Genomic DNA, 15,056 nt, shown 5'->3' on the forward strand with positions numbered 1-15,056 from the left:
GTCAAGGGCATGCAGGAGGCAGCCAATCAATGATTCTCTCTCATCATTGATGTTTCTATCTCTCTCTCCCTCTTCCTTCCTCTCTCAAATTAATAAAAAAAAAAAAAAAATATATATATATATATATATATATATATATTAAACATTTAATTTTGGTTAGCATTCTGAGCTCTGGGTTAATTTGAATGCCGTGTATGTGTGTGTGTGTATAAAATCTATTAGAGTATTATTAATTTAGTGATTAAAATAGGATTATGAGTACTAATTTTCTCAGTTTCCTATTTTATTTTAAAAAGTGATTCTTTTTCCCTTAAAACAAGCAATCTGAATTAGGTGACTATATTACTACTTGGCCTTGGTTAACTTTCTATGGTTCAGTCTTTCAAAAAAAATAAAAATAAAAAAATAATAGTAATCATTTAAAAAAAAATTTCTTCCACTTTGCCCTGGAAATGAGGGTAGAAATTTCAAATATGGTGAGCTTTATTTTGGTTCATTTTGATTCTAGATCCCCACCAAAAACAATTACAATTGTTTTAAGACAGTATTTTAAAGAACGGTATTTTCTTTATTAATAAGTATATATAGATGCCAAAAGAAAATAAATATTAACCAAAAACAGTTACTCACCCAGGTGGTAGTGGAGCTTGGGGTACAGGATTTAATGGCCTAGGGCCCGAGCCTCCAGATATAGTAAGAGGAATTATTAATCCAGATGTTGCTCCCTCAGATGTATTTGAATTTGTATTTGTTGGAGGCAGAGAGCCTGTACTGGAGCCATCACTTTCAGAAGGGGCAGAAGGTGAACCATTAACAGAAGCTATAAAAGATTTGGAAAAAACAGGAAAATAATCTTCTATTTTCAGAAATCAGGATAAATTTTTAACTTTAAAAAATGAAGAGGTAGATGAAGAATATAAAATTTAATATATAAATATGTAGGAAAAGATTACTAAGGTAAATTAAATAATGGGAAAAAGCCAATGGTCCCACTAAATAGGCTTGTTTACATTTTTTAGGCTGTCTACCCCATGTCCTATTTTAATTATGAAGCACAGATCCTGATTTCCTGATTGCACAGAAAGTAAAAACTCTTAGAATAGGTAAGTGTTGGTATTGCATGGTATTATTACTTTCATTTAACAATCTTCCAGATCCTTAAAATTGTCTTTCTTATGACACCTTGCAGATTAGAGGTCAATTTTTGATGTTAATTATAATGGAAGACCTGACTAATAAACAATACTATTCTTATAAATAGTTGTTAAGTACATATTACATCTTCAGGAAATACTTATTGACAAAACAATTCCTGAAGGAAGTTATCAATATTATGACAAAGTAGTATATGATCTTAGAGGTGGGAATATATTGTTAACATTATCTACAGAAAAGTGGGAAGATGTATAATTAAACACAAAGCCACTTAATGAAATAATTTGTGGACAACCAGTTTATTTTTCTAATAATATTTGGTTTAATTATTTTACATTCCCTGTCCACATACTAGAAAAGAGAAATAATAAAAGATTAAAGATTTATTCTAGCTGGTCAGGAATAAAATGGATATTCTACCTGTATATATTTACACTTTTATTACATGAAGTATGTTCATTTATTGTATAGTTTTTGCTTTAAAATCTGAATATCATTTAGCATTACTTGCCATTTACTAATTGTCTTTCTAAAGGATATAATGAGAATAAGCAACCAGATCTTTGATTCTATGGCATACTAATGTCCACACAGATACAAACCCTGACAGAAAGATACAATCTTATCTGTACTGCTTATGTATAATAATAAAAGGTAATATGCTAATTAGACCAGATGACCTTCCAGACAAAGCTGAGGCTTCGAGGGAAGCCCGGGTCCCGGGTGCCAGAGGGAAGCCGGTGCTGGCAACCTGGGGAAGGAAGGCCTACTTTTGCACGAATTTTGTACATCGGGCCTCTAGTACTTTATATAATGTACATGTGATTTTTATTCTGAATAGAGCTCATGCCTCATTAACTTCACCCCTGGAGGAAAAACTTAGGGAAAAGGCAAGTCTTAGTTACTTTTAGAAAGATCATTCTTGGCCAAAATCTTTAATATAAAATTACAGCTAGAAAACCAGTCTACCAGGGCCTCTTTACACTTACCTCAGGATCAATTCCCAAACAGAACATTACTTACAATCACAGTATAAGAGCTACATCCCTAGTATATGGCTGGAATACACACCTGGTCTACGTGGGGTAGGTGGAGGTGGTCGTGAAGGTCTTGGAGGTCTAGAAGGCTTAACACCGCCATTTGAGAGTGATGGAGAATTATTCCCATTGACCTTACTATTTTCACCAGACCCTGCATCCTCAGGGTCGTCTGATCCATTTGTGTTCACTCTGAGTAAGAAGCGGGTAAAGGAAAGGGAAGGGGGGGAAACGCTCTTTTAATTTAGCAAAAACTAGCAAACTTAAGAGTTTTACAAGTTTGTGAAAAGCTTTCTAACTTCTGGCTAGCTTTATCAAATACATAAACAGCCTTTGGGTAGGGTCTTACATATAACCCTGAGAGCCCATTCAGAAATAGAATGGGGAGCCAGGGCACAGAAATACTTGGGACCATTCAACATTATTAGGTACACTAGTGCAGATTTCAAATAAGTCTGCTGAGGTCCTATGTAAGCAGAAACAGAGTCAAATTTTCAAAATCCCAAATGCTTTAAGAAGGGCACTATTTTGATCAGAAGCACAGATAACTTCATAATTTCCTCGATTTCCACTGGCCTTTAGGTTTAGGGCAAGTTTGGGGCAGGGCTGAGTATTCCATGGTAGGAGAAAGAACCATACTTACTTCCCAGGGCATGCTCTCCTCCCATTCCAGCAAATGGTAAACAAAATGTTCAAAGTTAATGATTAATAGGGGAGGAGTCCAAATACCTTTTTTAAAGGAGCTATCATTTTTTCAAAGCAATGACATAAATTGGAGGGCAAGAAAGAGGGGAGAGGACACTAACAGGAAATGTCATTTTGAACTTAACTACTACTGTCAGCTAACTATAGTCGATTCCTTTTCACAAGTGGAATGTAGTTATGGATTAGAAAGCAGAACTTGAGTTAGCCAGTTTGCAGATGTCTCAGCTATAAGCAGCAATCCACTACATAGTATTAATCCATAATCCTGGACCATAATCAAAAACAAAAGCTAATAGATTTAAGAAACCAAACTAGAGAGGCAGCACCATGTATTAAATTATTTCAAACTATGTTCCCAAAAGCACTTTAGGGCCTTTCTTCTTAAAGTATGGTCTTTGAACCAGAAGCCAAGGACAATACACATCAGCCTGTTAGAAATGCAGAATCTTGGACTCCACTCTTGACCTATTATATCTGAAATAACAATTTAACAAGATCTCCAGATGATATGTGTAAACAGTAGAGTATGACAAGCAATGCTTTGGGGGTTCCTCAAATGCTTATTTTGAATAAAGGCAATAACTTAGTAACTGGCAATCAGCACCTGGTTAGTGTTAACTGCCCGCAGGAAGGCCAAGACACCCCAGAATATAAAGTAAATGCAGAAAGAGTCAGTTTAGACACTGCTCCCCTGCCCCTAGCTGACGAGGTCCCAAACCCATTTTGAGTCTAGACCCCTTTGAGACTCTGAGTATTACCTCTTCATACTCTTTTAAAGAAAGATTCTTGATGCTTTTTTTAAAGATAGACAACTAGTAGAATAAACCAAAAGTGGGAAATTGAAGTTTTATTTTTAAACTTATCTTTATTGTTGAAAGTATTACCGATGTCCCCCCTTTATCCCCAACTCCCACCCCCTCCCCAGGCCTTCACTCCACTATTGCCTGTGTCCATGGGTTATGCATATATGCATGTAAGTTCTTTGGATGATCCCTTCCCTCTGAGAATTCTCAGTCTGTTGCATGCTTCCATGTCTCTGGATCTATTTTGTCATTAGATTCCACATAGTAAGTGAGATCAAGAGATATCTGTCTTTCTCTGACTTGCTTATTTCACTTAGCATAATATTCTTCAGGTCCTTCCATGCTGTCTCAAAGGTTAAGATATAATGAACTCTCCAAAAGAGGAAATTAAAAAAATAATCCCATTTACTATTGCTACAAAAAAATTAAGATACTTAGAAATAAACTTAACCAAGGAGTTGTAAAAGACCTGTACTTGGAAAACTATAGAACGCTGAAAAAAGAAGACATAAATAAGTGGAACAATATACTGTGTTCATGGATTGGTAGAATTAACATCATTAAAATATCCATACTACCCAAAGCAATCTATAGATTCAATGCAATCCCTATTAAAATACAATGGAATATTTCATATATCTAGAACAAACTCTCCAAAAATTTATATGGAACAAAAAAGATCCCAAATAGCAGCAGCAATCTTGAGAAAGAAGAACAAAATTGGAGGGATCATAATACCAGATATCAAGCTATATGACAAAGCCACTATAATCAAAACAGGCTGGTACTGGCACAAGAACAGGAATATAGATCAATGGAACAGAACAGAGAACCCAGAAATCAACCCAAGCTATTATGCTCAATTAATATTTGATAAGGGAAATTGAGGTTTTTAACTGACTCTATTGACTAGTTATGTGACCAAAGGAAAGTTAATCTCTCAGCACCTCAAAAGTCATTATCTGGAGTAAATGATTTCTAAAAACTTTCTCAACTACAAAATTCATAATAAATTGCACATACAGTGCTAGTGAAGTATTAAGAACACGCGAGGAAGAAAAAGCATTCAGGGCATGAGGTAAATCTGCTATGACAAACAAAGGAGCAGCTGAAACGAAATTCTAAAAATGCTGTGTTTTTTGGGGGGGTTATTTATTTATTTATTTTAAAAAAATATTGATTTTTTTACAGAGAGGAAGAGAGAGGGATAGAGAGTTAGAAACATCGACGAGAGAGAAACATCGATTAGCTGCCTCCTGCACACCCCCTACTGGTGATGTGCCCGCAACCAAGGTACATGCCCTTGACCGGAATTGAACCTGGGACCTTTCAGTCCATAGGCCAACGCTCTATCCACTGAGCCAAACCGATTAGGGCAAGGGTTATTTATTTTTAAGTCTTTATTTTTGAAAGTATTACATATGTCCCTCTTGTTCCCCCATCAACCCCCTCCAGCCCACTCCCACCCCGCGCCTTCCGCCCCAGGCACTCAACACCCCACCGTCTGCATCCATGGGTTATGCATATATGCATACAAGGTCTTTGATTGATTATCTCCCACCCACCAACCCAGGCTCTCCCACCAAGATCCGCACTCTATTCCATGCTTCCATGTCTCTGGATCCACTCTGTTCATCAGTTTATTTTGTTAATTAGATTCCACGTATGAGGAAGATGATGTGATACTTGTCTTTCTCTGACTGACTTCACTTAGTGCTATGTTCTGTTTTTGAGAACTAAAATCGTGGAGATTTTTAACATTCATGCTTTTCACCCTTCTAATATCTTATTATTATTATTATTATTATTATTGATCTTAAAAAGAAAGAAACAGAGAAACATTGATTTGTTCTTCCATTTATTTACGCATTCATTGGTTGATTCTTATATGTGCCCTGACCAGCGATCAAAACCACAACCTTAGAGTATTGGGACAATGATTTTACCAACTGAACTACCCAGCCAGGGCCCACCCTTCTAATACCTTGACCTCATCTTCTCAACATAATCATCTGACAATCTATATAGTATGACTCCTTAAATTTAATTCTTAAAATTGCTCCTCTTTGGCCGAAACCGGTTTGGCTCAGTGGATAGAGCGTCGGCCTGCGGACTGAAAGGTCCCAGGTTCGATTCCGGTCAAGGGCATGTACCTGGGTTGCGGGCATATCCCCAGTGGGAGATGTGCAGGAGGCGGCTGATCGATGTTTCTCTCTCATCGATGTTTCTAACTCTCTGTCTCTCTCCCTTCCTCTCTGTAAAAAATCAATAAAATATATTAAAAAAAAAAAATTGCTCCTCTTTGTAGATCTTAAACTCTGAAATCCTTCCATCTACAACCTTCTACCTGTCTCCTACTCTATCTTTTATTCAGTCTCATGATGAACTTTACCCCCTCTATTTTCACATTCCATCATCTCCATCGTAGGCTATTTTCCCTAGTACCTTTAATTCTTTCATTCTTGTTCAATACTTCCCCCTCCCCCAAGCAATCTTTTCATTACAATTAATCCTTCATTTACTTTTTCCACTATTGCTCTCTGAGGACAAGAATGTTCTAGTTGATAAATCAGGTGTATTTTAGTAAAGTAAATAAACTAGGTAAAAATACCAAATTAAAGGGGTAGGTAGGCTGTTCTACAAAAGCTCCTAATAAATTTTCCACTGGGCCTAGTAAGGAAAAGTCTTCAGGTATGCATTTCCAATGATTCACAGGATTAAAAGTTTTTGGGTTTTTTTTCCGTTAGTATAAACCAGCCCTGGCTGGGTAGCTCAGTTGGTTAGAACATCATCTCAACACACCACGGTTGCAGGTTTGATCCCCTATCAAGGGCACATACAAGCGTTTTCTCTGTCTCTCTCATCAAAAAGGAAAAAAAAAGATGAAATCACAGCTCAAGTCTCCAGGGAGCTAAAGGATTAAAAATGACAGATGACTATGACAACTTACACCACAGGTTCAAAACACAAGGAGTGGTATACTGGTGTTAAAATTACCAGTAATAAAATAATAGCAGTTCAGTAGAACAAAGAGCTTTTTAAAGCCCTATACAATTATACAGACCCAGGCAAAAGATTTTTAAAAATTGAAATTGTGCTTCTTCAGTCTGTATCTTTTTATTCTGGTAGACTTCAGTTTCCTAAAGTTTGATCATTTCAGAGACTGAGGCAATATGGGCTACAATTCACATTATTCAAATACTTCAATTGGCCTATCTTTACTGTTTGAAAATCAATCACTTTCTACACCTCTAATCTACTCCTAGCCACATTCCAAGTGCCCACTGAAAACCTTTTCAATCTCCCCAAATACCTAATCCCACTCCGTAAATGATCCTGACTAGGCCTCTTCGCTAAAATGATTATCTGATACTTCAACTTTCTTCTTTACCTTGAAATTTCTCTAATCATCTTCATGTTTGTTTCCCATCTTGGGATTGGGGGAATCTCTCTTCACTTCTTCATGGCTAATGTGTCTGTGTGTGCTTGATTTTAGCCTTTATCTTCTAGGACTTTCCATCAGCATTTAACGCCTTTCTTGTATCTTTCATCATCTTCCTTCTTCTTCACCTTTCCTCTAAGTTCACAAATGCAACTAAACCCTGCAACTTAAAACACTTCTTCAATCCTAACTGCTCCTCAAATTGTTCTCCCATTCTCCTTTCCTTCATTATAATTTCTAAGTATTTATTTAGTGCATTTTAATTTTTAAAAGGTTTTCAAAGTGAAAAGCAATTTCTAATTATAAAATAGAAATTACCTCCAATCCTACATTCTGGAGATTACCACCATTAAGATATGGGAATATATCTTATCAGTACTTTCTCATTGGTTATGACTGTGATTCAGCAATGTATGTTATCATACAATGCTTCATATCCTAGATGAGTTCTTGTCTTCCTTTTGTTACTCATTATATACGAGGTATTTTCCCCAAATGATTAAAAAACATTTCTAATGACTGCAGTATACTCAATCATATGGATGTAATATAATAATTTTATTTTCTCTAGTTTTTTTAAAATATATATTTTTATTGATTTCAGAGAAGGAGAGAGAAATAGAAACACCAATGATAAGATTTATTTATCAGCTGCCTCCTGCACGCCCCCTACTGGGGATCGAGCCCACAACCCAGGCATGTGTGCTTGACTGGAATTGAACCTGGGACCCTCCAGTTTGTAGGCCGAAGCTTTATCACTGAGCCAAACCAGCTAGGGCTCTTTAGGGGATTTTTTGGGCAATTTTTATTTCCATCAGATAAACTGCCAGAATAGAATAGCTGGATCAATGTATGCAAATATATTCAAAACTGAAATACTGATGGTTAAATTAAAAATACGTATTTTTAAAGGTAATAATTTATTTCTTTTCCCATTGGCTAGATAAGAAAATGTTCAGTTCACCATAAAGTTTTTAAATATTTTTAAATCACTGTCAATTTGGTAAATAAAAATGTTAATGTTCATCCTGGCTGGTGTGGCTCAGGTTTGATTCCTGGTAAGGGTACATGCCCAAGTTGAAGTTCAATCCATAGTCAGGGTGTGTGCAGGAGGCAACTGATCAAAGTTTCTCTCTCATATTAATGTTTCTCTCCCTCCTCCTCTCTTTAAAATCAATAAAAACATGTTTTTTAAAAAATATTAATGTTCAACAAAATTTGCGTTTCTTCTTCCATAACTATATATGTCTTTTGTACATTTTTCTATTGCATGAGAATAGTTTTCCTTATTATTTGGAAAAGCTTCTTATAATAATCTGAGGATATTAAGTTTTTATCTTTCATATTGGTTAAATACGTCATTTGCTTTTAATTCTATATTTTTTAAAATATGAAAGTTTTATATTTCTATGTAATTAAATATATTAAAAAGTAAGTTAACCGGTCATATTTTCCCCTGGAGGTTTTATAGTTTCATTTTTTTAAAATCAACCTGGAATCAATCTACTCTGATCTTGGGATGAGCTGAAACTCTAACCTGATTTTTCTTTTTCACACGTCCAATCATCCCTGAATTAATTAGTCTAACACCTCACTCTCTTATGCAGTATTTGATGAGTGTAAAATAACCCAACTCTTAAAAACATTTTTTTCAACTTCTGTGACAATGCTTTTCTAATCTTTTTTTGTTGTTGTTAAAAATTTTTTATATATATATATTTTATTGAGTTTTTACAGAGAGGAAGGGAGAGAGATAGAGAGAAACATCGATGAGAGAGAAACATTGATCAGCTGCCTCCTGCACATCTCCTACTGGGGATGTGCCCGCAACCCAGGTACATGGCCTTGACCAGAATCGAACCTGGGGCCATTCAGTCCGCAAGCTGACACTCTATCCACTGAGTCAAACCGGTTTCGGCAAGCTTTTCTAATCTTATGCTCCCACCTCTAACCACTCCTTCATTTTGTCCTTTTCCCCCCATTCACTAAATATTGGTCCCTAAGGTACTATTCTTTATTTTTTTTAATAGATTTTATTGATTTTTTTACAGAGAGGAAGGGAAAGGGATAGAGAGTTAGAAACATCGATGAAAGAGAAACATCAATCAGCTGCCTCCTGCACACCCTCTACTGGAGATGTGCCCACAACCAAGGTACATGCCCTTGACCAGAATCAAACCTGGGACCCTTCAGTCTGCAGGCTGATGTTCTATCCACTGAGCCAAACCAGTTAGGACAGGTACTATTCTTGTCTTCCTTTTCCTTCTCTTCAGATTTTCACCTATAGTCTCAAATTCCATGATTTTAAAGATTATCTCTAAAATGATTCCCAAATCAGAAATCTCTAATCTTTGTCATGTCCCCATCTGAATTATCAAACTAAATGCAGGAAATATTGGCTCTGTGAATGACATTGCTATCCTCCCAGGCAATTTAATTTTTCTTCTCCCCTGTGCCTCTTGACACTCATTATCTAAGTCTCACTGATTTTTTTAGAGAGGGAGGAAGGAAGAAAAACAGAGAGAGAAGGAGAAATACACACCCCAACTGGGAATGAAGACCAATCCTCTAACCTAGGTATGTGCCCTGATGGGGAACAAAACCTGAGACCTCCAACCAGCTGAGCCACTCCACCTAGGGCTCCAACTTTCTTTCTTTCTTTTTAATCCTCACCAGAGGATATTTTTCCACTGAATTTTTAGAGTGGAAGAGAGAGGGAAAGACAGAGAGAAACATCAATGTGAGAGAAACACATCAATTGGTTGCCCCCTGCATGTGCCCCGACCAGGGCTTGGGCCAGGAGGAGCCTACAACCGAGGTACATGCCCTTAACTGGAATCGAATCTGGGACCCTTTGGTCCGCAGGCCAAGTATCCACTGAGCCAAACTGGCTAGTGCCCAACTTTCAATTAGTCAATTTTCAGTCAAACACTGAAGACTTCCAATAAAACACACTGTGTTCTTTTCCAACCCCATGATTATTTTCCTTTCTTCCACCTAGAACTCCTGCCTCTCTCCAATTCCCCCAAGACATGCATACCCAAGTTATAACTATGCCTTATGATCTTAGGTCAAATGCTATTTCTTCCATGAAGCTTTTATATATTTTATACAATGATTTACATTATTATAATAAAATAAAAAGTTCAAAAAAGATTCAAACTAGCTCTCAAGTAATAGAATATGGGATGAAGATGCAAGCCTGAATTTTCAAAAAACAGACTTTGTTATTTAACTTGATAGATTTCCTATAATTTGTTGTAATGTAAGAAACATGTCTTGCCCTGGCAGGTGTACTCAATGGTTAGAGCATCAGCACCAGAGGTTTGATTCTGGTCAAGGGCACATACCTGGGTTGTAGGTCTGATCCCCGCTCCCAGCAAGCAACTGATAGGTGTGTCTCTGTCACATCTATGCTTCTCTCTCTCTCCCCCACTTCTCCCCTTTCCCTTCCACTCTCTCTCTCAAAAAAAAAAAAAATCAATGGAAAAAGTATCCTCACGCCTCAGGTGTCTTTGTATTAGTGCAGCAGCAGCAGCATCACCAGGAAACTTGTGAGAAAAGCAAATCTTGGGCTCCATCCACCCCAGATGCAACTAATCAAAAATTGAAGATGAGACTTAGCAATCTGTGGTTCAACAAGTCCTCCAGTAGATTCTAATGTACTCTGCAGTTTGAGGAACTAGCACTGGTGGTTTACTTTAAGTTCCTTTTTTTTTAAACTGTTTATTGTTCAAAGTATTACAGATGTCCCCTTTTTATCCCCATAACTCCATCTACTCCATCCCTTCCCCACCCGCACCACCCTACCTTCACCACACTATTGTCTGTATCCAGGGGTTATGCATATATGCATATAAGCTCTTTGCTAATCTCTCCCCACAAACTGTGTGTGTGAAACTAAAACCTGAAAATGGGATTTTGAAAACCAACACTGGAAACCAATACATTATTTAGAACTGTCAGCAGGAACTCATCACACTATTGTCTTTACTACTCTGGCCAAGTGGTTTAGTAGGTTGGAGCATTCTTTCCATACACCAAAAGGTTACAGGTTCAATTCCCAGTCAGGGCACATACCTAGGTTGAGGGTTGAATCCCCGATTAGTGCATGTACAGGAGGCAACCAATCAATATTTCTCTCACATTGATGTTTGTTTATTTCTCTTTCTCTCTCTTTCTTCCTCCTTCCTGCTCAAATCAATAAAAACATATCCTTGGTGAGGATAAAAAAAATAAATAAAAGCAATTAGTTACTGCCTAGCCCTAGCCAATGTGGCTCAGTGGTTGCACACTGACCTATGAACCAGGAGGTCACAGTTTTGATTCCCGGTCAGGGCACATACCCAGTTTGCAGGCTCAATCCCCAGTAGGGGGCGTACAGAAAGCAGGTGATACATGATTCTCTCTCATCATTGATGTTTCTATCTCTCCCTCTCCCTTCCTCTCTGAAATCAAGAAAAATATATTTTTTAAAAACGCAATTAGCTACTCATTATGTGATACTGTAGCTTTGTTCCTTTGTTCCTGAGAAATATAAAACATCCAGACATGCTATGGGAGGAAACAGACCAACAAGACTACAATGATGATACACACAGTGCTTGAATTAGGACATAAAGGTAAACAACCTAAAGCTGTTTAGTAAACTTCTTAAATGATAGCTGGGGCAGGGAGGAGCAGAAGCCATTGTTCACTGGATATATTAGTGCCCCTGTGTGTGCACGCTTGCGCACGCGCGCTCTCTCTGCTTTTTAGTCATATAGTTATAAAATCTGCAAATAAAAGAAAAAGGGGTAAAGCCAGTCGTAGCCATAATTGTTATGTAGTAACTCTAAACAGCATTTGACAGTTTACAAAATGCATTTCAAACCAATCATCTCAGAGATATGCTCTCTGAAATAAAAGATAATGTAAAGGAATTCATACTTAACATAAAAGACATGCTCAAGCCCTGGCTGGTGCTAAATGGTTAGTGCATCAGCCTGCAGAGTGAAGAGTCACGGGGTTGGATTCCCCGTCAAAGGTACATACTTCAGTTGCAAGTTCCCCTATCTTGGTAGGGGTGCATGTGGGAGGCAAACAATTGATGTATCTGTCTCGCATGGATGTTTCTTTCTGTCTGTCTGTCTGTCTGTCTCTCCCCCCCCCCCCGCCCCCGCAACACACACAACCTTTCTCTCCCTCCCTTCCACTCTCTTTAGAAATCAATGGGAAAAATATCCTCGAGTGAGGATTAAAAAAAGAAGAAGAAAAGGCCATGTTCAAAACTAGTCTGGCAGTCTCAGAAATCTAGAAGACACTGTACCTGAGATTACTTATAAACGATGATTCACTTGGGAAGATGTAAAACACTGATTAAATAAATGGCATAAAGCTAGGGCTATAGCAATGCTTTTGCAAGAAATTTAGACTTGTCTAGAGTGGTTTCATAAAGGTATTATAAGAAAGAGATTTGCAAAAATGAAACAACAGAGTGGCATAACAGAACTTTTCAATGGGCATATAAAATTATATCACACTCTCATTTATTAATGCAAAAATATAGGTTTATTATACAAAACAGGAGTTAACTGACCAAAGCAAACAGAAATATTAAAATATTTTTATGGGGAAAAATTTTTATAGGGGAAATTTCAGGAATTCAAGAACTCTTCTATTAAATATAAAACTAAAAGAGGCACAAAAACATAAGTTATCTTCCAGTTTACAGAGACATTTATGTAATTTTAAGAAATGTTTCTGTTGCTTTGTAATCACAGGGAGAAATAAAATAGTTATTTTTCGCTGGCCAAGAAGTTACTACCCCTTAATATCCTACACTTCTTTTGAGATTAGAAGATGATTCTTTGTCACAGGAGTGACTTTGTGAAGGCAGATCTCCATTATGTAAAACACAACAGCTTTATAAACTTTGATTTTCCTAAAAATCTTAATGAGTTATCTTTTTTAAACTTTTTATTATGAAATTTTTACTCATCACGAAAGTAAATAGAGCGCTGGCTGGTGTGGCTCAGTTGATTAGGTGTGGTCCTGTTTACCAAAAGGTTGCTGGGTTGTGGGCTGGATCCTCGGTGGGGGATCATGCAGGAAGTAGGCGATTGATGCTACTCTCTCACTTCCATATTTCTCTCTCTCTCCCTCCCTCTTCCTTCCTCTCTCTCTAAATAGCAATAAAAATATATCTTTAAAGGTAAATAGACAAGTACAACAAAATCATCTCCTTTCCTAACTTTATCTCCCATTGCTGGTTTCCAGAAAAACCAATAAACACTACTTTAAAGTCTGTTAAGTTGGTTAACACAACCCAGACATTCAATAGTTGCAGGCCTGAAGGCAGGTAGGCACATGAAAGCGCTGAATCTAGGCTAAGAGCAAACATCTGGTTCAAATCTCTGCCCCTGCTAATGAAGGCCCAGGAGATATTATAGCTAGTGGTGAACTTTATATGTACCCAATCCTTATATTTTTAGCTTTCCTAGAAAATAAATTTAACATCCTAATGATGGCCCTGGGATTCTGAACTCCTTGCCTTTGAAAAAAAAAATGCCAATATATTAACTTTCTACAAGCTGAAGGAAGTATTAGCAATTTGGGTATCCCTGGCCTACACCAGAGAACTGCAGTCAGATAAGCTAAGAGTCCTGAATCTTTCATAAATATTTCCTTTCTTACCATGAGCCCTGAATTTTTAAAAAATATATTTTTATTGATTTCAGAGAGGAAGGAAGAGATAGAAACATCACTGATGAGAATCATGGATCGTCCACCTCCTGCACACCCCCCCAGGGGGGACTGAGCCCGCAACCCAGGCATGTGCCCTTGAACGGAATGGAACCTGGGACCCTTCAGTCCACAGGCCGACGCTCTATCCACTGAGACAAACTGGCCAGGGTGAGCCCTGAATTTTTTGACAGTCATTTATTTTTATATCAATCTGAACTTGAAGTTTTGACTAAAATGAATATCTTTTTCTGCATTCTTAATAAATAAGTAAAATCTTACCTTGTTTCCTCCTTGGGCCTGGAGCCATCATCATTCTGTGAAGCACCTTTAACATCAATAAAATTTAGAGAGAAAATGAGTTTCAAAGTGGTTTTCATGTTTTTCCTAAACATGGTATGTAAGCAAAGCCTTTTATTAAATCTTTCTAGTAAAGAACATACTAGAATTTAAATTGCAACATGACATTTAAAAGGAATATGTGATAAATATTAAGACTGAAATAAAAGTTTTACCAAAATTTTGTGCAAATGTGGATTACATGTAAGAAATACTAATTAACCAAGGTATATTACTCCTGGGCTACTTCTGTCTTTCTTAAAATATGTTTGCTTAATTTGAATATAAATCTAATTATTTTTAGCCATTTTTGTATTCCAAATATCTTACCAAAAAAGTGCTGATCACCAGCAGAATAATTAATAAAATAGGCTCTGAAAACAGAAAAACCAGTAACATATCTCTAGTGCTGGGGCCTGGAAAACAGCTTCAAGAATAGGAAAGGCACAAATGGGTGTTAAAGTAGCCAAAAATGAATGCTACAATGTTCACACTTTCTTCAAATTTTATTCATGGGAACTATCTCTAGGATTCAGTAAGGGGCTGTATACTATAAAGTATAAAACATTAGAAGAAGGCTACTAGAGGTAGGCACACTGCCACAAAAACAAAGAAGAAAAAAAACTATAAAATGAAAAAACAAGAACTCAAGTTTAACAGTCCAGGTCCATATAGTTAAAGAACAATAGCACCCTATGAATATGGGCATAATTTCAAACAGTGAAATAATCACTTTATTATTCCAAAGCATAAGTAATAGATTAACTCCTTATGAGATGATGAGTCACCACTATACTACACAGCAAAGTTGGCAAGCATCTCATCTGGTATACAAATATTGCATTAAAAAAA

The 15,056-nt window shown here is 36.9% G+C and overlaps 1 protein-coding gene across 13 annotated transcripts in view; it reads right to left on the minus strand.

Annotated features, from left to right (window-relative positions):
• The window catches only part of ITCH (itchy E3 ubiquitin protein ligase), a 128,071-nt gene that overhangs the window by 57,404 nt on the left and 55,611 nt on the right, over nt 1-15,056 (minus strand). For 10 of the 13 annotated variants that reach the window (XM_036322858.1, XM_036322861.1, XM_036322860.1 and 7 more), the window contains 3 exons: nt 14,148-14,193; nt 2,227-2,384; nt 631-820 (listed from right to left, as the gene is read on the minus strand). In XM_036322858.1, the coding sequence (XP_036178751.1) occupies nt 631-820; nt 2,227-2,384; nt 14,148-14,193 (394 nt within the window). Of the gene's footprint in view, nt 1-630; nt 821-2,226; nt 2,385-7,091; nt 7,699-14,147; nt 14,203-15,056 lie in introns of those variants that run through there. The other 3 variants (XM_036322857.1, XM_036322862.1, XM_036322863.1) reach the window with 3 other exon arrangements.

This window comes from Myotis myotis, unplaced genomic scaffold (genome assembly GCF_014108235.1).
Source record: "Myotis myotis isolate mMyoMyo1 unplaced genomic scaffold, mMyoMyo1.p scaffold_m19_p_9, whole genome shotgun sequence".
In the NCBI taxonomy this organism is placed as follows: Eukaryota; Metazoa; Chordata; class Mammalia; order Chiroptera; family Vespertilionidae; genus Myotis; species Myotis myotis.